General features: G+C 40.5%; 1 protein-coding gene across 5 annotated transcripts in view; it reads right to left on the minus strand.

The window, feature by feature from the left end:
* Positions 1-1,944: 1,944 nt before the first annotated feature.
* Positions 1,945-22,615, minus strand: part of ACSL6 (acyl-CoA synthetase long chain family member 6) — a 133,469-nt gene continuing 112,798 nt past the window's right edge. For all 5 annotated transcript variants that reach the window (XM_089530605.1, XM_089530596.1, XM_089530624.1 and 2 more), the window contains 7 exons: positions 21,247-21,319; positions 20,298-20,386; positions 16,346-16,462; positions 15,147-15,290; positions 14,162-14,263; positions 9,153-9,224; positions 1,945-3,314 (listed from right to left, as the gene is read on the minus strand). In XM_089530605.1, coding sequence (XP_089386731.1) covers positions 3,174-3,314; positions 9,153-9,224; positions 14,162-14,263; positions 15,147-15,290; positions 16,346-16,462; positions 20,298-20,386; positions 21,247-21,319 — 738 coding nt within the window. In that variant the 3' untranslated portion in view covers positions 1,945-3,173. The remainder of the gene's footprint in view (positions 3,315-9,152; positions 9,225-14,161; positions 14,264-15,146; positions 15,291-16,345; positions 16,463-20,297; positions 20,387-21,246; positions 21,320-22,615) is intronic.

The following is a 22,615-nucleotide window of genomic DNA, read 5'->3' on the forward strand; positions in this document are numbered from 1 at the left end:
TGTTGACCAGCCAAAAATAAGGGTATTAAAGTCAAAGTTTTGAATATATATATATATATATATATATATATATATTGTGCTACAGCTTGCAGAATTCCCAAGGAACCATGGCTCACTTGTAGTCTAAAGAAGTAATTTTTCAAGCCTCTGAGCAGGACCTGTGTGATTGGCCTCATTTGTATGCTACCAGGCCCTTAAATTACATGACAACAGTGTCACCATAAAGTTATGGGTGCCATAAAATATAAATGGCATCTAAATTTGTGATACTTAAGCCCAAGAATTTTCTCAAGCTAGAAGTAGATGAGCAGTAGCCATCCATCCCCAGGCTCATTGTTCTTTCCATTTGCCAAACCATATGACATGCATTTTTGAATGTGGAGCATACATGTAGGGCCAAACTCCAGCTTGGCTTTTTCTGTATATAGCTGAAGTTTATGGGTACAGTGTCATACACAGCTCTGTTACTAGAGGGGAGGAATTAAATGTTTTTGACAGATTTTCCTATAGCGCTCTGAATAAAAGCAGCTATTTGCTGGGGACAGGAATGTACAACTAAAACAAAAAACAACCGTGTTACTTTAAGTGAGCATGATCCAGCCACTGTTAAACATTTTTATATCCTCATGGTTCTAATGAGAAAATCAGATGTAAAAACAATTAATTATGGCTTGATCATACAAAGGGAAAGTGAAAAGTTTAATAAATGTTTGCTTTAATTTACTGGTTTAAGTAAATGAGGCCATGACAGAACTTTTGGGACAGTGACTACTGCAGGTAGATAAAGCTATATGGCCCAAGTTTAATTTGCATGCCAATTTTCTCCAGTGTTTATGCCTCTGAGAAGTAAATATTAAAATATTCTTTCTAAGCATCAATCTAGTCTGAAAGAATACACATACGATAACATTTCTGCATTTTCCCTGTCCAATGACTATGAAAATTAGGGTTTCTTATTATCTGTTATAAAATGATGACTTAATGTTCAAGTCTTTAACTAGATTACTGGTTTTTCTTTAAAGGTAGAATACAATACTAAACCAGACTTCCTGAACCCAGTACCACCAAATGTTATACTATAACTATAACTCCCATCATCCCTAGATAGCATGGATGGGGAAGGCTGTACTAAACCATAATCTTCTTTATTTTTTTGTATTGACATGATCATAGAAAGAAGCAGAAGAATAAATCCCTTTAAATGTAAAGTGAAATCTATATAGCTGAGCAATCAACAAGACAGGATGGGCATTTGCACAACACAAAAAGTTCCTTCTGTACCAGGAATACTGCATCAAAAATGCAATCACTTTCTGAAACCTCAATCAAAGAAATGTTCCTAAATTTGTTTTTGCATGAGAACTTACTCATTATTCCCTTGTCTTATTTGTTTTAATACTTCAGCTGATTCAAGAAATACATTCCAAGAAAGTATGGAGCAATTTAGATCAGTTTTTCAGTTTAGCTTAGTCTTTTTTATCTTAGATTAGAAAAAAAAGGAAAGGGAAAGATTTGCCTTCACTGTCCTTAAATTGCAAAATCTGTCAGCTCAATATAGCTAAATTATTTCATATCACAAGTTGAATCTCCCTTATCTGAAATGCTTTGGGCAAGAAGTGGTTTGGATTTTGATTTTGGACTATTTGCATAAACATAAGTCTAAACATGAAATTTGTTTATATTTCATGCACACCTTATATACATAGCCTGAAGGCAATTTTATATGTCATAATATTTTTAATAATTGATGTGGCCAATTTTAAATTTTGGAGGATTTTTGAGGATTTCAGAATTCTGGATAATGGATATGCAACCTGTATTTTTTTTAAAAAAATATAAGATTATTGTAAATCCAGTTTAGTCGGTCTCACTTTAGGATTATTTAATTCTTGATATCTTGGAAATGTCCAGAAGCATTAAAAAGGGGAGAGATTGTGGGGATCCTTCAGGTGTTTTGGAGTGCAATCTTTACAAACTCTTATTAGTGGTCATACTGCCTAGGCAACTCCTTCTTTCAAATTCCCTCACAGTCTTATATGAAAGTGGCAATGTGGAAGTCATGTTGGATTGACAATGCTTGCTTTCATTAGTGTACATAAGGAGGGAAAACATTTTTCAGATGGCCCACTAATGTATATCTCCATTAGAAACAGCTCTTGGTATCATGGTGATAAACTAGCTTTCCAATGTAGGATTTACTATGTAGATGATTTTTAGAGAATCTGGACCATATGAGGGTGGGGGCAGAGTCACAGCATTTCAAAGCATGAGCTCTTATCAGTATATTCAGTTGTACAGTTATGCTCTTTCAGGCCTACCCTATTTCTGACAATTACAGGTTTAGTATTCATCCAACACGTACCACCAGTCATATTATAGTTGGCTTATATGAAATCAAAATTCTTCCTACTCCACTTCCTATATGAATGGATTACTCAACAAATTCAGTGTTTTGTTTTGCAGAATGTAAAAGTTGACATTTGAAGAATGATTAAACGATTTCAGTTTTACATTCTTGATCAGGATTAGAGATTTTTCTGTGGTTTTGAGTATCAAAGAATATATGAGGTAGACCACTAGTCTTTGTCTCCAATGTGTCCCTGACTGGGACTCTGGTACTATTAAGAGCTCAGCTGCACTGAGAGGTTCTTGGTGAAATCTACACTCCGTAACAGCTGAGAAGGCTCTACCATATTAAAGAAGATCTGTGTATGATGCACAGTTTGTGAATCAGGGTAAGGACCTCTTGGTTCTAAAAAGTTCTAAATGGTCTCCATCCAAAGGGCATCTGGAAATTCTATAGGTCACATTACTAAAACATCCAGGATCATAAGAATGTCAGACAAAATTGGCAGATTCAATCAGTTTTTCTTTCCTGTTTGCTAAGTGAATTTTGCAAGCATTAATAACAAAGATGCCTTTCAGAAGGGGTAGAATTTAAAACAGCTTAATTGTTGTTGTCCAATGCATTTCAAGCAATCTTCTAGAGCATCCATTACAAGAGGAACTATAACTAGATGGCAATGGAATTACTCAGTGATAGTGTCTTCAGATAACAGAAGGCTCACGTGGAAGGTCAGATGCTTATTCATTTCAACTGCATCCTTTGCACTTTCCAGCATTATCCTAATATTGCTACACAGTACATCATTCTGAAGAACCTTCCTGTGCTATCAGATGGAGATGCTTGAATAAAGCTCTTCTATCTGTTTCTTGAAGTATTCTCTTAGCTCTGGTCTCTTAGCTTTTAATGTAGGTGTCAACAAGCCATTCTGTACAGAGAACACTTCAGAGTGGATATAAACAGCTTTAACCTGAAAAGAAGAGCAAGAAAATAATTACTTTATTTATTTATTTATTTAAAAAAGAGAGATTTTAAATAAAGCAGAATGGCAAATCCAATACCACTATCAATTCTGGATATATACATTTATGTAGACATGAAACACCCAGGCATAAATACATTTGCTAAAATGTGCTATACACCAAACTTTGAAGAAGATACAATAATGCAATACTATCACCTGTCTACTTCACATGAACACTTTTATCTAAAGTGACAATGTTAAGTCTTATCCTTGCCCAATGCAGTTGAGTCCAGTTTTACATGGCAGCCCTTTCAAACCTACCAAAAACCTTCACAGGTGGCTGTGGAGGGGGGCCCACTGTTATTTAAGTTAGGCTATCAGAGATTGGGAAATTCCTGAAAGGTACACAGGCATCTCCTGTGAATGACATTCCATATCCTTTGTAGAATTTTCAGAGAATTTGACAGACTAGTCTGGGAGGGGAAGGCAATAAGTCCATCTCTCCCAACCCCATCATGTGTGTATGTTCCTTCAAGTCACCAGGTGACTTATGCTGACCCCATGAATCTCATATCATTTTCTTAGGCAAGGAATACCCAGAGGTGGTTTTGCTAGTTCTTTCCTCTGAAATGTAGTCTACAGCACCTGGTATTAACTGCTGTTCTTCCATCCAAGTACTAACCTTGCTTAGCTTCCAGGACTGGACAGGTTTTGATGCTTTTAGGGAATGTAGGTACTCCCTGTTGCATACATCTAAATATGAGTCCACCCTAGCACCTTTCTGGATGATTCCTTCCAAAATATGTACAGACACAGCATATAACAAACTACAGTTGGTTACTCTGTGTTTTAGCTGAATCTTGAATACTTACCAGGTTACATATCAATGTCAATTTTATCTACTCAGGAGAAAGAACTCATGCATGTTTATTAAGCAGCTTACATACCTCAATATTTAGAGAAATGCAAATATTTTTGGAAAATTTTGCAAAGGTTTTCTTTCTTTGTTGTTGTGTGCCTTCAAGTCGTTTCTGAGTTATGGCAACCCTAGTGATTTTCATAGGGTTTTCTTTGCAAAATTTGTTTGGGGGATGTAATGACTGGGCTCTCCAGTCATTTGGGGACTTCTCCTGAACCACAAGGGGTTAATCTAGGGGGAGGTACATGCTAATGAGAGCTGACATCACATGCTAATGAGCACCTACATCATAGCTGACATAAGACCCAACTGACCAATCAGAGAGTAGGACTGCGAGATTCAAGAACATTCCTTGAGAAGCCTTTAAAAACCCCTTTGCGACCATGCGGTCCTTTGTCTCTTCCCTTCCTCCTCTTGGGGGGAAACTCTGTTTTCTTTGGCGGGTTACAAACTGACCTCAAGCGGGCAGTCTGCCACCACCGCCATTAGCTGCGGCGAGAAGCCCCAGCAGCCAGACCGCAAGGCTTCTGGCCGCAGCGAAAAGGAGCGCCGAAATGGCGCTCCTTTTTGGCCCCCGGAAGTGGCACCGCGAAGTGCGAGGCGCGCACTTGCGGCGTCACTTCCGGTGTGCCACGTCTGGATGCACAGCGTCCACGACATAACAATGGCAGCGCCCATGTGGATGGGCGCTGCCATTAAGAACGCACTCCGCGCGTGTTGGGAACAGGGCCGGTTAGGAAGGGGCAACCCTTCCTAACCCTAGCACGCCCCTTCCTAACCCTAGGACGCACAGAGCGCATCCTAAATGGCAGTATGTAACCCGCCTTTGTTCTCCACCTTGGCATATTGCTGTGGGAACAGCTGTGTGCCTGCACTGAGGCAGGCAGAAGTGATGCAAGTGGAGCTAGGCAATGAGGGCCAGCTCCTTACAACCGAGAACTCAACAAGGACTGCAAATCCCATCGCTGTGTGAGTAGCTAGGAAATGTGTTAGCTAGTGCGTTTAGGTTTTGTTTTGTTTATCTAACAGCTTGCCTGTAATGAATACTTTGTAACTATGCTTTCTGTACCTGCAAGGCAAGGAAGCTTTGCGTGAATGATATCTTCTTATTCTATTCTATTTATTTAAAATAAATATCTTTCTTTAAAAGTATCTGCTGTCTCTCTCTGCTCCTGTACACGTGCCTTAGCTCGGTTACTGATTGCTTTAAGTTAGCAAGGAAAGGAAACTAGAGATCCCTAGCAAGTCCCAGTGTGTGCTTAGGGAGACGTAGTTCATTAATTCACTTGGTGGTGGCAGCGAGGAATAGAGGATTGCAAGGGGTCTCATTCAGCTCAGCAGGGAGTGAGAAGGGAGACCTAGGGGATCCTAGAAGGGAAAGTTTTAAGGGATCCCCTGGGGGTAAGAGCCATGACAGAGGGGCTGTGTGGCTGCTGGACTCCCAGGGATCACCACAGGGGAGGTGAGTGAGTCTGAGAGAATATGACTTATCCAAGGTCACCCAGTGGATTTTCATGGCTGAGTGGGGATCTGAACCCTGGTCTCCAATATTCAAACCACTATAACCACTCTGGCTTTGGGTTTGTCTTAACAGTTACTCCTTGTTTTTAATCTGTTTAATTATGTTTTTAAATCATTTTGTCATACTTGCTTGTATGAAAGCCACTTTGAGATTTTTTTAAATGAACATCAGTATAAAAATGCTCTTTATTTTTTAAAGTCACAGACATGAAGTAGGCTACCATTTCAGTGAGGGCTCATTCTTGTCGTCACAGAGCAAAGAACTGTGTTTATATCATATATCCCAACACAGATTAAGGCCAGCACTGTGTTAAGAGGAAGCCTGTTTCTCTTATCTCTGGTGACAAGGGGGAAACCTGAAGAGGTGAGCAATTTGGATCTGGACTACTAAAGGTAACATCAGGGGAACTTGCTGGTGTGAACCTCTTGGGTGAAGAATTGCTAGTGTGAGCTTCCTGGGAATGAAAAATGGAAAAACAAGGCAGACAGGCACTTCAATGACTGCAGCATCAGCAAGGATAGACCCATTGGTAATCAAGTGCAACCTTGTTTTGTTGCTATGATCTCAGCAGGGAAAGGCTAAGAACTTCAGTAGAAGGATGCTGGACCAAAAGTCAGGACTGTGTATTCTGAAACAGTGAGAGCCTGGGAATGAATTGGTCCAGGCACCAGAAGCAGGTAATTATTCTTACAAGGCAGCAAACTTCGGTGGGGCCTAGTTGCTGAAGAAACAGAGTTATTTAGGACTGCAGTGTCATATATAGTACAGGATTGTTTGCTCTTTGTATACACAGACTGAATTCAGCAGATGTTAGATTCCGTTTTTACTATGCATGAGACTGAGATAATAAGGAACTCTGCTATTTTTCTTGTTCCAGCACTATGGCCAAAATTGTGTTGATAACTCTAAATTAGAGTAGACCTATTGAAAAAATTGTTCAATAGTGCATTCACACATAAATAAATACCACTAATACAATAGGTGTCCTCTAGTTGGGAATAATAACAGGACTAAGGCTGGTACCTCAAATAAAAGTTGTAGCCCAAGAAAGTGACTTTTCCAAGCTGTAGGAGGATGGCTGCCTTTGATTAAGTCCAAGCTCCAACAGTATCAAGGAAGCTTGCTTCAGTCTATACAGAAAAATGGACTGTTCAGCAAACGTGAGCAGTTTGGGTAGTAATGATGTTCATGAAGAGATCAGGTGGGAAGCCTTGCCTGGAATACCTTCTTTGTAATCAGAGTGCTTTATCTTTGTGATTTTTACTCCACTGTCTCTCACATCACAATTTCTTTATAAAAACCTTATTAAAATTCCACTTAAAATATTTAAATCTGTAATAATAAAAACCTTGAAAAATACAGTCTGCTGAAAAATTCCAATTTAGGGCTGGAACAGACCAGCAAAATATGCTGGCTTCCTGGCAGCTTGAGGGAATGGCGTATGCATGACGCATGCCCCCCCCCTCCAAGCTGGCAGGAAGCCGCTGTGAAGCTGCCCGGCCATTTACACAGAGGCTATTTATTGGTGCTCTGGCAATGTGGCATTTAGATGCTGCAGGAACACTAAAAATTCGTGGTGATGGCCGGCAGCAGAAAGGGCACCCTTTTTCTGGTGCAAAAAAGCCAGACTGGGGCCATGGCATGCGGTTGACACAGCCCTGATCTGGTGCTCAAAGGGGCAGCATCATGCTGCCCCTTTGGGCCACTCTGTTTCAGCCCATTGATTACTTATTTGACTCTGGTTTCCTTCAGGAAATTATACTGCTCTATAATTTAATGTGATTCTGGTGGAACAGTGAATTTTGATTAATTATTAACAAATTCAATATATGAAAGCCAAATACTGACAATATTGTTTCTGTTTGTTCATTTTTTAGATCATGACTAGAGGATGTTAGCTTTTTGCCATTAAAGCCACAGTCCACATTTTTGTTATTTCATGCACTGATACAAAATTATTCAGATTCCCATGGGAAAATTTAAATAGAGTGCTTAAATGTTTCTATAAATGACAGACTATCCCTCAACACAAATTGAAATTAATTGACAGACTAGGAGACTGCAAAAGGGAAGGTTACAGCAAATTACCATGCCTTAAAAAAAGAACAAAACCTTTAAATCCAGAATCAGCTTTACAAGCGTTTCTATGGATCTTAGTGAATTTACTACTGTGTTTCAAAATCAAGAAACAAATACAAAGTCCTTTGGAACACGCTGCCCATAGAGCTCCGCTCAGCTACCTCCCTGGCCCAATTCAGACGGGACCTAAAGACCTTTCTGTTCCGGACCGCATTCCCTGAATAAGGTCCTATAGGCCTCCTCCGCCGCACTGGCAACGGGACTGGCTAATCCTGGGGCCTTTTGTTTTTATGTCTTTTGTAATTGTGGTATGCTTTTAATTGTTTATTATTGTATTTTAATTGCTGTAAACCGCCCTGATCTGATGGAAGGGCGGTATATAAATAAAAACTTTATTATTTATTTATTAAAGTACTACATCTGATTTTAGTTTAGGAATGATTGCAACCTACATTTTCTTTAACTAACAGCCTCATTCATTTTTACAGGCCTGATCCTGTTCATGTTGTGTGCCTTGAAGTAGTTTCCAACTTATGGTGACCCTGCCATGGGGTTTTCCTTTCATGATTTGTTCAGAGGGGGTTGCCTTTGCTTTCCTCTGAGGCTGAGAAAGTGTGACTTGTCCAAAGTCACTCAGTAGGTTTCCATGGCCAAGGAGGATTTGAACTCTGGTTCCCAGAATCCCAGTCCAATGCTCACACCACTACACTATGTTGGCTCCTGGCCTGATGCAGTTGGGACTAATATTAAGAATGCCTCTACTACACTTACAGTTTTAAATTACAAATTTGTAACAGAACTTTATTTTGGACTTTACTGCCCAAATGATATTTTAATATATTATTTGCATTTCTGTGTATATCTATGTATAATAAAAAAGACAGAGAAAGGCAATACTGTTATTACTGTGTCCATTTTTGAATACTCCCTATCTGAGGTCCAGAGATCTGTTGCAAAAATATCTATGTGCACGTCATGAGAAGATTAGACGATGTGCAGAGAATGAACAGAACAGCTGTATTTTCCAGGTCAACTGGTAATTAAGGGTCAGAGCAGACTGCTCTCAGGTTGGGTGGGATGGAGTTTCAAATGTTTTAGCATGTTGTTGATCATGGAAAATTAAAAGTGTCTTGAATGCATTTTGTATATTCTTAATCAGAGATATTTTAATACATGTAAAATACAAATGAGCTTATGCCTGAACCACAAAGCACAGTGAAGTATTGAACTTTTATATAATGCATCTTAGCATCCCTACTTATTCATCTTAAAGAAGAGGCCCATCTGATCTGAAAAGTCAGAGCTATTAGTATTTGGGCTTTACCTGTTCAAATGAATGAAGTCCACTTTCCTTTCCTAACTGGACCATGTCTTCCATTATTGCTTTTTTCAGTTCCTAAACCAGAATACATGAAAAACAATTATTTCCAGCCCAGAAGTTGTATTCAGTAAAAAAGAAAACCATCTTAATAAAACATTCTTTGGTTTCACATGTTATGCAATAAAAATTGTTTGGTTTCACATGTTATTCATTTGTGGGCATATGTAGGAACAGAAAGGAAGGGGGGTAACCTATGCAATACTGTAAGCTCTGTTGATGTGCGGTATGGATACACCTACTGACAGTTCTTGTACCAACAACCTTTCTAATGGATCAACAGCTGTTCATAGAAGAAAAGATATGCATCCCTACTGTGGTACACTTTGCACAAATGTCTAAAAAGTATTATTGGGTGATATTTTCACACACACACACACACACAGGCAGGTCAGAAGTTTGAATTTTGATTTTGCAGGAAGTATGGATCTCAGCGATCAAATATTTAATCTTAAAATAAAAGCAGGAAGAGTTTCCGATGGTTGCAATACCACTACACCCCCTCTTGGCATGGCTACACGGGCATATATTGCTTAACATAGGTGCGTTACAGACACGCCAAAGCGGCGTAGTAGGGTTGACTCGGTGCGTATTAGAGTTGAGAAGGGGCGTCCCTTCCGGACGCCCCTAACCCTAATACGGACCAAGTCCATACAAAATGGCGGCGCCCGTTCCACACAGGCAACGCCATCTTGACATAGCAGACGCATTGCGCCCGAGTGCACCATTGGCGCCTTGCGACATCATAATTGCACCGCAAAGAGAAGCGCCATTTTGGCGCTTATTTGCAGTACGGAGGAGCCGCGCGGTTTGGACGCTGGGGGTCCTCCGCGCTGCAAATGACGGTGGTGGCAGACCGCCCATTTTGGGCGGTCTGTAACGTGCCATAGCCTCTGACAATGAAGCTCTTTTATATGAAGGCTTTTTACATTTACTCAAGCTCATTTTCCCTCCTCCTCATCTTCTATCTAGCTGTACTTTTTAAAAGCAGTATCACTAGATTGGGATGATGATGAAGGCATGTAAAGACACAGACCTTTGGTGTTTGGTGGCAGCAGCATTTCTGTAATAAACAATGCAATAAAGCTTGAGCTGGGAAAGAGCAGGAATCTGTTCTATTTGGTCCTACTGTAGCCATGTGTGCCCGCCTACAACAGGCACAAGTGTTTACAGCAAAATGGACAGAAAAGGGGCTGAGAAGATAAGCCTGCCCCACTAGCTATCCTCAGCACGTGAAAAAAGTCTATATCCGTAAGTCTGGTTACCAAAATCTAAATCATAAAAAAAACAAACCCTGGAAGCTAGTGAAAGATAAAAAAATCATCCTTGGATACCTTTTGGAAGATGCCTTCAAGTGGTCTCTAGAAGATTCAAAATGTTTTTGATTATTTGCATAAGGCTTACTTGACCAGGTTGTTCCCTTTCATATATGTGCATACCACCAGTTTTGAATTAAAAGCTTTCTAAAACATGTTGAACTACTCTTCTTTTTTGAGGTGCAGTAATCTATCCCTATTCTTCCCATTTTATTTCTGTCTCTGGTACTAACTTTTCTGTTAAAGCAGCAGGGATCAGGAACAGATCTACTTCATTAACAGAGGAACTCCTGCACCTGCTTCAGAATTATTTATTACATAGTTATATAAATCCAACAACTGCAATTGAGGCTATTACCTTCTCTTTAAAGGAACATTTATCTACTTTATGTTTTTCATCCAATGTCTGAATTAAATTCACCTATATCCCAAAGTAGAAATGGTTGTTTGCAGGATGCAATTTTGTACCCAAGCTCCCCAAGAGATTTCAAATCCTTTATCCAGATTCCTTACTCCCTGCACACATGGATGGAAAAGAACCAGAGATTGGACATGTTACTGTACATTTTTGACCAAAACAAATTCAAGTAATCGAATAATATTTTCCAGTGTCTGAAAAGAACATCTAGTTATCACTAGATGTTCAAGTTTTATTTCACCATCAGGCCCCTAAGAATATTGGAAGCTCTATTGTACCAAGTCAAATAATTCTGGTTCCGGTTAAGTCTCATCTGTTCTGACTGACAGGATCTCTCCAGGCTTTCAGGCAGAGGTCTTTCCATACACTCCAGGAATGGAACCTGAAATCTTCTGCATGCAAAGCATATGCTCTGCCACTGAGCTGCGATCCCTCATTTACAACTTCCACTGCCTACAAGAGGCCTGTGGACTCACAGGAATGGAGACAGATTGGATTGCAAGAGAAGAGTTCTGTTGATTTGCAAATGGACTTTAAATTTCCTGGACTTTGTTAAACTTTCACTTCCCATAAGGCCATAAGGAGGAGGAACCAGCCTCCAAAATGTATCCTATCATCTTAACTAAGGACAGAAACAACAAAATGCAGGCATCTTACTAACATCTCCATTTCCCCCCCTCCTGTTTGCTTTGTAAAATCTTGTCTGATGGAGAAGCCACTGGAGCTTCGAAAGCTTGCAACAAGTATATTGTGCATTTTGGCTGGCCAATAAAGGTATCAGAGGGGCTAAACAGAAAGGCAAAAAGAGGTACTTTCAGGCTAACTTGAAGGTGTAGCGTTTAGATGACAAATGCCTTGAAGCCAGCAGGAAAGTGCCCTTATGCAGAGAAAAGCAGTTTCAAAAAGAAGCAGCTTTTTTCTGCTTCTTCCTGGCTTGAAGCCATATCATGTGGTCACGACATGAGCACTCCAGCTGCCTTGGGAGCTGGCCGTGCAGTTGATGGGGTTTCAATGTGGCTTCAGAAAAGGCAGCTTCAAGCCACTTTTTCCTGCCCCATCTGTTTCGCCCGATTGTTTGGTGGATTTTTGTTTGTAGCAGTGGAAGAGTACTCATGAAGAGAATGGAAAAAAACAAGACACTTTGCTGAGTACTCTCAGAATGCACAACTCTGCTTATGTACTAGTGGAATCTTTTAAATAGATGTTCAAGCCTCTGACAGAGTAATAATCCTTCTAACCCAGTCAAATTACAACATACATCAGAAGTGTTCTTTTTTTTCAGTAACTGCTTATCTTTCTTTACACAAGGGAGAGATCTGTATATGTTTTAGAGGTAGGGGGAAGGCTATCACTTCAGGATCATGGATATATATATTTTAAAAATCCTTTTACCCATCCCATTTTCCCACTGAAAATGTACCCTGCAAAGGTGCTACTTGGAAACAGGACCTTTGGATACAACTATCATATTTGGGGGCAATTAATGGGACAAAATTATGTCTCCTCACCTTTGTTGTAGATGTATACCAGATATTCTAAGCCATTCATGACTACGCATGTGTGTTTGTGTCCACTCCATGAATTTCACAGGGGTTTCTTTGGCTTCATTTGCACTGCTGAAATAATCCAGGTTGACACCACTTTAACTGCCATGGCTCAAATGCTATGGAATTCTGGGAATTATAGTTTGTTGTGGCACTAGAGCTCTCTCACAGAGAAGGCTAAATGTCTTACAAAACTACAGTTTCCAGAATGCCAAAGCACTGAGCTATGGCAGTTAAAGTAGTGTCAAACTGGATTGTTTCTTCAGTATGGATGCAGCCTTAAAACTACTTATTTAAAAAAAAAACATGGTCAGTTTTAACCACAGTAGTTAGAAAGCATAACATACAGTTTCAGATCAATTCTAAATTGTACAATACTGTGGTGTTGCCCTAATTATTGGCTCTTTAAGGCCTTCACTGTGAGGCTATTTAGGTACACTAGAAAATTCTGAGTAACTGAATCTGAATTTCAAACTACGTTTATCAATAGTTTTTTGTTGTTGTCTTGGGCAATGTGGCCGTGTTCTGGAAGAGTATATTCCTGATGTTTTACCAGCATCTGTGGCTGGCATCTTCAGAAAATACTGGAATGGAAGTGAGTGGAGTATATATACTGTGAAACCCTTAGTTGAGAGGAAATATTTTACATGTTAATCTGTGTGTTGGTCTGTTGTTGAATGGCAAGGCCTCAGGGTGTCTATTTAATTAGTGACTTAGACTGGGCTCTGCAGGCTACTGGTTACTCCAGCTCAGACATCGGAAGGGCTTCTGGACCCAGGAAAACCCAGAGGAGGAGTGAAGACAAACAACCACCCAAAGGGAAGGTATTTTTACCATACATCAGAGGAATCACAGACAGAACAGGAAAACTGGTGAGGAAACGCAACCTACAAATGATCTACAAACTGACCAAGAAAATCCAGCAAATGCTGCGCTCAGCAAAGGACAGGAGAGACCCTCTCACGGCTGCAGGAGTTTACTGTGAACCGTGCAGCTGCGGACAAATCTATATACAGGGACCACCAAATGCAGTGTTCTAACATGAATCAAGAAAGACAAGAGACACTGCAGACTGGGCCAGCCATTAAAATCAGCAGTAGTAGAACACATTATAAACCATCCTGGGCATAAAATACTATTTGAAAACACTGAAATTCTGGACCATTCCAACAACTATCAGTTCAGAATGCACAGGGAAGCCACTGAAATCCACAAACACCTAGACAACTTCAACAGGAAAGAAGAAACCTTTGAAGTAAACAAAGTTTGGCTACCAGTCCTGAAAAAACAGCAAAATCAATACCCAGAAAGTGCAAATGAAAACTACCCAGATTGAGGGGGTTTCCCAGCAGGCAATGGATCACTAATTAAATAGACACCCTGAGGTCTTGTCATTCAACAACAGACCAAAACAGAGATTAACATGTAAATCACTTCCTCTCAACCAAGAGTCACACAATACAAATGCCCCACTCAGTTCCATGCCAGCATTCTCTGAAGATGTCAGACACAGATGCTGGCAAAATCTCAGGAATAATCTCTTCCAGAAGACAGTTACATAGCCCAAAAAACCTGGCTGTGAAAGCTTTTGACTATGTTTATCAATTCTATAATTTCTCCAAGCAGCATAATCCTTGCATGTTTATAATGCTTATGAACATGAGTCTAAGAACTTACCACATTTTTACAAAGGTCTGCAAAAGTTCCATCAAAGCCTTTCTTCTTGGCCCAGCCTGGCATGATTTCAGTGTCAGGTACAACAATTCCGACCAAAAAGGCCTAAAAGGGGAGCAAGATAAAATCAGAAACTGTATTTATGACCCAGCCTCCTGGCTGGGCCCCATATTCTTTGCCATCCTCAGTCAGCTTTTAAAGACAAGGGCTGCTTTGACATTTCACTGCATTTTCCATAACAGCTACGGCAGCTCCAGCTTATCACAAAAGCCAGAGCACTGGGTAGTGGGCTGGTGAGAACAAAATGGTGTGCTGCTTTCTTCTGCTGACTTCTGATAATAGCTTCCATATATAAAAGGTTCTGCAAAATGCAACATTCCTCTCATTAGATTATGATTTTTTTAAACCAGCACTTACCTGTTTAGTTTATATTCATTCTGCATATTAAACCGTGTATACAAGTAATGGGATTAAAAGCGCATGTGTGCTGTACCTACTTCTCATAAACAGTGATGATGAAAAACAGTTATGGATGCACTTCCCTTCAGACATATACAGTGAGGCCTTGATATCCACTGGGGTTCGGTTACAGGATCCGTCCTGGATACCAAAATCCATGGATACTCAGATCAAATTAAATACAATGGCATAGTAAAATGGTGTCCCTAACATAAAATGGTAAAATCAAGGTTTGCTTTTTGGAATTACTTTTTTAAATAATATTTTCAGTTGTGGCTGGCTAAATCCATGGATAAAGAATCCATGGATATGGAGGGTTCACTCTAAATGAACAGTTTAAATTTGACTGTGGAAGTAGCATACTATTAAAGCCATGCTGGGTCCCTTTAAATATCAGCTGAAGTAAAGAGAACACCTGCTCTGTTCTTAAATGTAACTCATAGGAAGCTATATTTGAACCATTCAGTTCACAGAACGCTATCAAAAACTTCTAAAGAACATATTAAAAAAACCAACAGCATAGGATTACCTGTAAACTATCTCCATGCACATATATTTGGGAGACAGGTTCACTACGAATGTAGATATTTTCAATTTTTTCTGGTGCAATGTATTCTCCCTGAGCCAATTTAAATATATGTTTCTTTCGATCAATGATTTTTAGTGTTCCATTCTGTGGGTAAAACAATAACAGCAATCAATAATGCAGATATAGGAAAAAGTATAGGGCAGCTCTACTGTACTGTAGCACTTATGAACCATAGTACAAGAAAATAATTATTACCTGTTTTACATGCTGAGGCTAGCAAAAAAAATTAAGGGGAGATTTTGCTCGCAGCATTTTGGACCCACAGAGGTTTCTGAATAATTTCCAAATAGTGTGTTAAAGCAATCCAAACTGGATGTAATCACACACACCATCCAGTTTCCTGTGTAGGTCATCCACCAAGGTGACTAAAGCTGGTCTGATGCCAGAATGAAATGCACCTAGATTATCTGTGTCATCCAGAAACTGCTGAAGCAGGGAGGCCACTAATGCTCCAGAACCTTGCCCAAAAATTGAATGTTAGAGACTGGATGATAATTATTCAGAATGGTGGGATCCAGGGAGGCCTTTTTAAAGCAAGGGCCTCACCAAAGCCTCTTTTAGGCTGGATGGAAACTTCCCTTGCTGCAGTGAGGCATTTACCATTCCCTTTACCCACTTGGTTGCTTTCAGAAGGCAAGAAGGACAAAGATCCGGAATAAATGTGGTATCTCTCACTTTTCCAAGGATCCTGTCATGAGATGCATTAATAATTCTAAGACCTCCTAAGGTAGTTCATTGTTGTTATATCTACAATCTTTAAAAACAAAGTCTATTTTCCTGTTTCTTGGAAGTCAGCAAAACAAGTTAATTTTAATGTCTTGCTGTCACTTCAACACCTACAATAGAAAACAAGGTAGCACTTGAAACATGTGCAATTTAAAAAGTAAAAAATAAAATAACTTGAAAGTTACTTTTAGATCACAGGAGTAAAGTTATCCTTGGGTAAATTACAGTCTGAATGTAATATATCTATACTTTTATTACTGGAAAAAAGAATGAATATTAAGTGGATATTTCTGAGTTTTTGCTTTAGTGTCCCAATAAAGTCAGGTGAATTATTTTGGAAGACAGATGTAGCTTGTCACTGAGAATCTTTGTATAATACTTGTTGCATGCTAAGTTAGCAGTTCAGTACGTACAGGTAACCACTTCCCGACGTCTCCTGTATGAAGCCATCCCTCCTTGTCTAATGCTTCAGCAGTTCTCTCATCATCTTTCAGGTAGCCCTTGAAAACATTTGGACCCTTCACACAGATCTGCAAGAGAGATCAATTTTCTGGTAAATGCTAGAATGAAATTTTGTTTTTATAAGAGACTTACACTAATCTATCATAATCACACAAACCATGAAAAATAACCTCAAGACTCTCAGCCTGGAAAATAGACCAGGCTACTATTATTACTATACAAAGAACCCTTGTTTTATAATCACCTATCTTTGAAAACTGCTGTAACTTTTAAAAAAGAGGGCAAGGGGATTATTTTTTTATTTCTTTTGAAGAGAAGGTCTCCTATTACTGTTTCATGGCCAACAGCACAGCTATGCAACTGTGGTACAGCACAGAAGACTTCTGTATGCAGACAAATTTTGGGGCAGGTGATCGAATCAAGTGACTTTCCAGATATTGGACTTCCAACTTTTAGCAGCCCTAGCTAGCATTACCAATAGTGAGGAAGGATGGAAGTTGCAATCTGACAACATCTGGAGACCAGCCACTATTTTCATTCCTGTTCTATGAGCCAGCTGAATCACATGTAATGTTTCCTCACACAGGTATTATATATAATATCTTTAATGGGAAAAAAAATCCCAAGTTTTTGAGTGTGTCTGAATACAGTGGTGCAAAGAACCAATACTAGGGCGCATTACAGACCGCCCGTTTGGGGCGGCCTATAACTGGCCCTTTCCCCTCTGGATCAGGGCCTCAGCTGCCACAACGGCAGCCTCTGAGGCCCCGATCTGCCGCTTTCCAGGCTGCGGAGAAGCGGTAAAAGCCTGCTTCCCCATGGACTGGAAATGGGTGTCCTTGGGGCTTCAAGCCCTAAGGACACCCGGCGATGGTGGGGACCAAGAGAAAGAGACCGCTTGGCCCCTTTCTCATTTGCGTTGCTGGCGCAGCTGTGTAGAGGCTGCGCCAGCAATGCAAATCCTGGAAGGAGCTCCGAAATGGAGTTCCTTCCTGCACTGCCAAAAGAGCGCCCCAGGTGCTCTTGCGCAACGCGACTGCGTCACTTCCGCGCCGCCTTGTTTGGAGGCAGCGCGGTTGTGACGTAGTCATGGCAGCACCCATCTGTATAGGGCGCTGCCATTTTCTGTGCACTCCACGTGTATTAGGGTTAGGGGCATCAGGAAGTGACACCCCTTTCTAACCCTAGTATGCGCAGAGCGCGTACTTTTACCCGTGCGGAATGGGCCAATGTGTGGTTTCATGTGCCTCATGTCCTTGATTGTTGTGAAATTCCACAGGAGAAGCTTACTCAGGTTTCCTCTCAAGAATTCTCTGGAGACTCATGTTATTTTGACTTTATTTACAAATGTATAGGCTGAGCAGAAGTGGAGGCAAACAGCTTAACATTCCAACAGAGAAAGTCAAGAGTAAGCCTTACTTTAATGAAAGGATCCTCTTGCCTCTGATCTACAAAAGAAAGACAACCTTTGCATTCTCAAATGCTGTTAAGTGCATGGTTCCTAGAGCTCTCCGCACACCTGTCTTTTTCTCTCTCAATGTGCATCCAGACAGAAAGCTTACAGTGGCCCAGTCCAGACAGGCACCCTGTACAGATGGCACTGCCCTGTACAGATGGACGGCCCCCATCGTTACATGCCGGATGCACAGCGTCTGCACATCATGGCGCCATTATGATGTTTTGTGGGTTCTTTTTGGTCCACAGTTACCAATTGAAATACATTATTTGTTCATTTATTATCTTTTAAAAAATGAGAAGAAGTGGTGAGAAAGCAAGTGAGTGTTTTAATGGAAGACACCATCATGGACCCACTACAATATTCTGTGACTGAGGCAGGACAATTGTAAGGTAACAGAAGTTTTGTCTGGAAACACCTTCATTCAGTTTGTGAAACTGCAGCCTATCTCATCTTTCTTTCACATGCACATGCACATGCACACACATCTTTGTATGTCAGCTTGCCAATTCAGAACAGTCGAGAGAGGTCTTGATAGCATCTATCAGCAATTAGTTCCTCTAAAAAGACATTCAATGACTAGTCAAGAATGTAAAGCTGTCATTATGTCCGATAATACCCTTTTGTTCAAATCTGACCCCTCAAATGTTCCAGCAAACCTACCATGATAACTGTATTCACATTAATCAGACAGAAGTCTCACAATAAGATAAATTCCAAACAATGGGACACAATTCATTCTAATCTGCTCCAATGCCATTACTGTACAACAAGGAACCTGCCTGTTTCCCTCTGGCTTTGAAGTCCAGAAAGGTCTGAACAGAGAAATCTGAAGAGCACAGGGGAGGGAGAATCCATGGAGCAACAAGTGCCCAAGTCCAGAGAAGGCCATGACAGCAGGATGAAAAAGGAGACTGGCTGGAGAGAGTTTGTCAGTCAGCTCCATGACTCCCATGCTTTCCTCCTTGTCTATCTTTGGGTATTATTATTATTATTATTATGCTTTATTTATATAGTGCTGTAGATTTACACGGATTAGAGTTTGTTATTTATTTGCCTCACCACACCAATGCTATTTTTCCAGCTTCAACCCCTCCAGGCTTCCCTTCTGTTGATGATGTTGTGTTTCTCCATGCCATGTCTCACTTACAGCAACCCAAAGGTGAATCTACCATGAGGTTTTCTTGGCACGATTTGCTTTTCTCTGAGGTTCAAAGTGTGACTGTCATACTATGCAATGGGTTTCACAGCTGAGAGCAGATATGAACCTTGGTTTCGCAGGGTCTTAAGTCAAACCCTCAAATCATTACAATATGCTCACTCTCAGACTCACCTACCCTCTTTTTTTAAAAGATGAATTAATTAATTAAGATGAATTAAATTATCTATCTGGGAAATCCCCTCCAATTTTAGAGCCCTTCCTGCACTGAAAAATATATTAAATATGCCATTCTTCCTCTGGCTCCCAAACAAGTGAACCTCTGGCCACTTCCAGGTTTGTTTTTTTCTCTGTTTGGTAGTCTGTTTGGTCTCCCAAGAGTCCAAGGGCAAAATCTGGCCTGCAAACTTGCCACAGTGGCACCCTTATGTATAAAACCTTCTTAGATCCACTCCTTGAATGCCCCCTTAGTAGTGCTAGCAGAGCAGCAGTAGAAGAGGAAGCAGGAAAACAGAAGTTTCTCTGGCGGGGTACAAACCGCCGCTTTGCGGTGGTCTGCCGCCGCCGCCGGTAGGTCCGTGGGGGAGCCGGAGCCTTCAGACGGCGCGGCTCCCGCGCGGACCGAAAAAGAAGCTCCAAAATGGAGCTTCTTTTTCAGTCGCGTTTGTGACGTAGCGAGGCGCCAGGGGCACACTCGCTACGTCATAAAGGCTGCGACACGTACGGACGCTCAGCGTCCAATACGTAAAGATGGCGGCGCCCATGTGGAAGGGGCGCCGCCATCTTGTACGTATAGGATACGTACTAGGGTTAGGGGGGTGCGGAAGCACCGCCCCTTCCTAACCCTAGTACGTATCCTATACGTACTATATGGCGGTATGTATCCCGCCTCTGTGAATCTCTGTCTCTCTCTCTCTCTTTCTGTCGGCAGGTAGAGCAATCCAGACCATTCTGTGGTCCCTGGGATGCATGTTCTCAATCTAAGGTGCCATGTTGCAAGCCATGCCCCACATGCCTCTTCTTGTCAGTTCCTGTCACTACCAAGTGATCTCACCACTATCAAGCACTGGAGATGGACCATCAACAAAGAATTACACCCAATTCCTGACATGTTCATTTGCCTTAATCTTTGAGTATCCCAGAAAACCCCTCCTAATCCTAGAGCAATTGATTCTGTTGCCCATCCTATCTGGTGTAGATGAGCCATAGATCCTGCCCCTAACAAATGGACAACAGCTTTTATAAAGTATAAGTGAAATGGCAAAGAGTGTTATGGTATATATATTACCTCTCCTTCTCCTTTGGAAGAAAAATAATTCAGTTCTTCAACATTCACCAGCTTGATTAGGTTACAGGGCAAAGGTGCTCCTACATGACCTGTGAATCAAATGAAAAGTTATTTATCACTTTTTTGAATGTGTAAAAGTACAACAGAGTTAGTGTGGTCTCGTGGTTTGAGTGTTGGACTAAGACACTGGGAGACCAAGGTATGAATCTCTGTTCAGCCACAGAAACCTTGACCTCTCTGTCAGCCTCATAGGAAGGCCATGGCCAACCCCCTCTGAACCAATTCTGCCAAAAAACAAACCAAAACCCAAAACCTATCCTGGGATATGGCCACTTTAAAGTTGCCATAAGTCAGAAATAGTTTGAAGGAACAGAACAACAACAAAAATAGAACTATTCATGCCTGAACAATCTGAATGAACAGTATGTATATTTTATTGCTTGATAAAAAAAAGCTCCCAACTGTTGTTCCCCACATTGTGAGAGAAGAAAGGAAGTGAATATACACTTGAGGCCCATCTTTCCCCAAGACCAATATTTGTTTATTTAATTTATATCCCTCCTTTCTCATTGTACAAGACCCAAGGAGGACAATCCCAAAAGGAAAACAAAATCCAAATAGGGTCACAATTTATCATAAGCACTGAAACTGTGATTTAAAGAAATACAACATGCATACAGATTTCATGTGCCATTAATTCAAGTTGAATTTTGTCCAGTGTCAGCATACCTGTACTTCTCATTGCCAAAGATACAAACTATTGATTTGCATGCCATTTTGGCAGGAAAAAGTGCCAAGTCTCAAAGAGCAAAGATAACCCTAACTGTACATGCAGCTATCCTGCATACACGCTCATGTCATCTTAGGATTTTGGCCATACTCTTTCCCAGCTTAAATGATCAACTCATATTCTAAAGTGTAATAAGACACATTGTCTATTTTTTTCTACCTGACGTCCAGTCCCCTGGAGTGGTAAAGGTACATCCAGCTGTGCACTCTGTTTGACCATAGCCTTCATAAACCTGTCAAAAATGTGCAATTTCAGAAAGACTGTATTTAGCACTTAGACATAACATTTTATTTGAAGACTGGAAAGGAAAACAAGCAAAAAAGATGTTCCTTTCCTTGAAGCATACTGCGTAGGAGGTGACTGCTATCACTGAACATAACCTACATTACAAATTTTGCACAAACAGAACTTCTGGTGGAGGTGGAAAAAGAAGACAGAGATGAAGGAGATGTTCATCCTTTGTAGGAACTCTCTGCAAGTAGGAAAAGCCATTGTGATGTTATGGAGGGAAGAATTAATGTAAAATATGGTTATGCATGTGTGGTATAGTAGATATAAGGTAGATATCTGTCAGGAGGTGGTGAAACTATGGAATGATGGAAGTGAATAGTAGGAATTTGTAGGATTTTAAAAGGCTGGTGTGTGTGAGACAGTTGGACAGTTAGGAATATGAGTTAGTGATGTAGTGAGAGTTAGGTTGCTGCTACACTTCCGAATTAATACAGTTTGACAACGCTTTAACTGTCACAGCATAATGCTTTGCAGTCCTGGGATTTATAGTTTGCTATGGCTTCAGAGCTCCTGACAGAGAAGGCTAAATATCTCACAAAATTACAGGTCCCAGAATTCCATAGCACTGAGCCATGGCAGTTAAAGCAGTGTCAAACTGTATTAATTCTGCAGTGTAGATGCAGCCAGGGTAAGATTACCGTAGTTAGATTCAGGTCAGTCACTTGATTGCTTGATTACAGTTACCTAGTTGATTAATTAGATATATGAGAGAAAGAATGAGACACTCTGAGAATGCTACATAAGGGTTCTTGGAATGCTTGAGTTTAGATATTTGATGTCTATGGTGGCAGCAATTATTCAGTGGTGGTGTTGTCCAGTGGTAGGATTAGATTAATAAAGTCTTGCACTGAAACTACATCTAGAAGGTCCCCATATTTGATGCCACAACTTTGGACATGAGGAAGCCCTCATAATTGGTGGAAGACATGGGAATAAGTAGAAGCCCACAAAGCTTCATTTCTGGAATCTACTCTATACCAAAATAGTAATAATATTGATGATGATGAACTGAGACTTGAAATATTGATATAAATGCATGAGAAGCCTATTCAGTACACATATTTACAGTATTCCAAACAAAAAAGATGACCATCAACAAACTTTATAATAATAATAACTGCTACTTCTAATTTAGGCTAGTCCTATAGGGCTCTGCGCAGATCTAGAAGTCTGTTAGTCACTGTAGTGCTAAAAGAAGGAAAGAAATGGCAAGTCTCGGCCAATTCTGCCCCAGCAC

The sequence above is a fragment of the Sceloporus occidentalis genome, unplaced genomic scaffold, assembly GCF_023333645.1.
Source record: "Sceloporus occidentalis isolate IW3139 unplaced genomic scaffold, rSceOcc1.0.p SCAF_1, whole genome shotgun sequence".
Taxonomy (NCBI): domain Eukaryota; kingdom Metazoa; phylum Chordata; class Lepidosauria; order Squamata; family Phrynosomatidae; genus Sceloporus; species Sceloporus occidentalis.